The 926-nt window shown below is 49.4% G+C and overlaps 1 protein-coding gene across 1 annotated transcript in view; it reads right to left on the bottom strand.

The window, feature by feature from the left end:
- Nucleotides 1–11: 11 nt before the first annotated feature.
- PTSG_13217 (uncharacterized protein) overlaps nucleotides 12–926 on the bottom strand; it is a gene marked incomplete at both ends in the record, with an annotated part of 1,798 nt that continues 883 nt past the window's right edge. Inside the window, 4 exons of the mRNA XM_004987382.1 lie at nucleotides 12–102; nucleotides 149–260; nucleotides 312–469; nucleotides 716–799. Of these exons, the coding sequence (XP_004987439.1) occupies nucleotides 12–102; nucleotides 149–260; nucleotides 312–469; nucleotides 716–799 (445 nt within the window). The remainder of the gene's footprint in view (nucleotides 103–148; nucleotides 261–311; nucleotides 470–715; nucleotides 800–926) is intronic.

Genomic DNA, 926 nt, shown 5'->3' with positions numbered 1-926 from the left:
TAAAATCCACACTAACTAACTCGAGTGTGCAGGCTTGTCAAGTTGCCAAGTGCTGTTGCGAGGGCGCGCATGCCGTCGCACCCAAGCTCGTTCGATGACAAGCTAGTTGGGAGTGCGCAGGGGAAAAAAGAAGAAAAAAAAAAAGGACAGTGCAATCATCACGCAGAGTGGTGATGTGAATGAGGTCACAACCTCGCACAACAAATACATCAGGTAAAAGCGAGCGGCATGAAAAACACGCTCAGCCACCCTGACATGCACTCACACAGGCTGCAAAACGATGAACATATCCATCACAACGCCAATTCAACGAATCGGCCGTACAGCACACACACACACACACACACACACACACACACACGCGCGCGCAAACACACGCACTAACTCGAGTTGTTGAAGGTTGGATAACTTGGCAAGTGCTGTTGCGAGGGCGCCCATGCCCTCAGGTCCAACGTTGTTGCCCCGCGAACTAAGATAACGAAGCATGCAAATCATCAGACGCCAGCAATCAACAATGAGTGAGCACTAAACTTCACACAAGCTGTCACGTGCATCGGCTATCAGCCAGGGTACAATGACGAATGCACTTTACTACCTTCACATACACCAATAAGGTTCGCAAGCAATAAGCACATCCATCACAATAGCAACTCAACGACCACGTCACATAATGTAACCGCATGCGCACGCAAGTTGAAGATGTTGGAATACCAACCTGAGAGTTTCCAGGCTTGTCAAGTTGCCAAGTGCTGTTGCGAGTGCGCGCATGCCGTCGCACCCAAGCTCGTTCGATGACAAGCTAGTTGGGAGTGCGCAGGGGGAAAAAGAAAAAAAAAAAAAAGGTCAGTGCAATCATCACGCAGAATGGTGATGTGAATGAGGTCACAACCTCGCACAACAAATACATCAGGTAAAAGCGAGCGGCA

Source organism: Salpingoeca rosetta, assembly GCF_000188695.1.
Source record: "Salpingoeca rosetta unplaced genomic scaffold supercont1.149, whole genome shotgun sequence".
Lineage (NCBI taxonomy): Eukaryota > Choanoflagellata > Craspedida > Salpingoecidae > Salpingoeca > Salpingoeca rosetta.
This window is presented reverse-complemented; position numbering and strand designations above follow the sequence as displayed.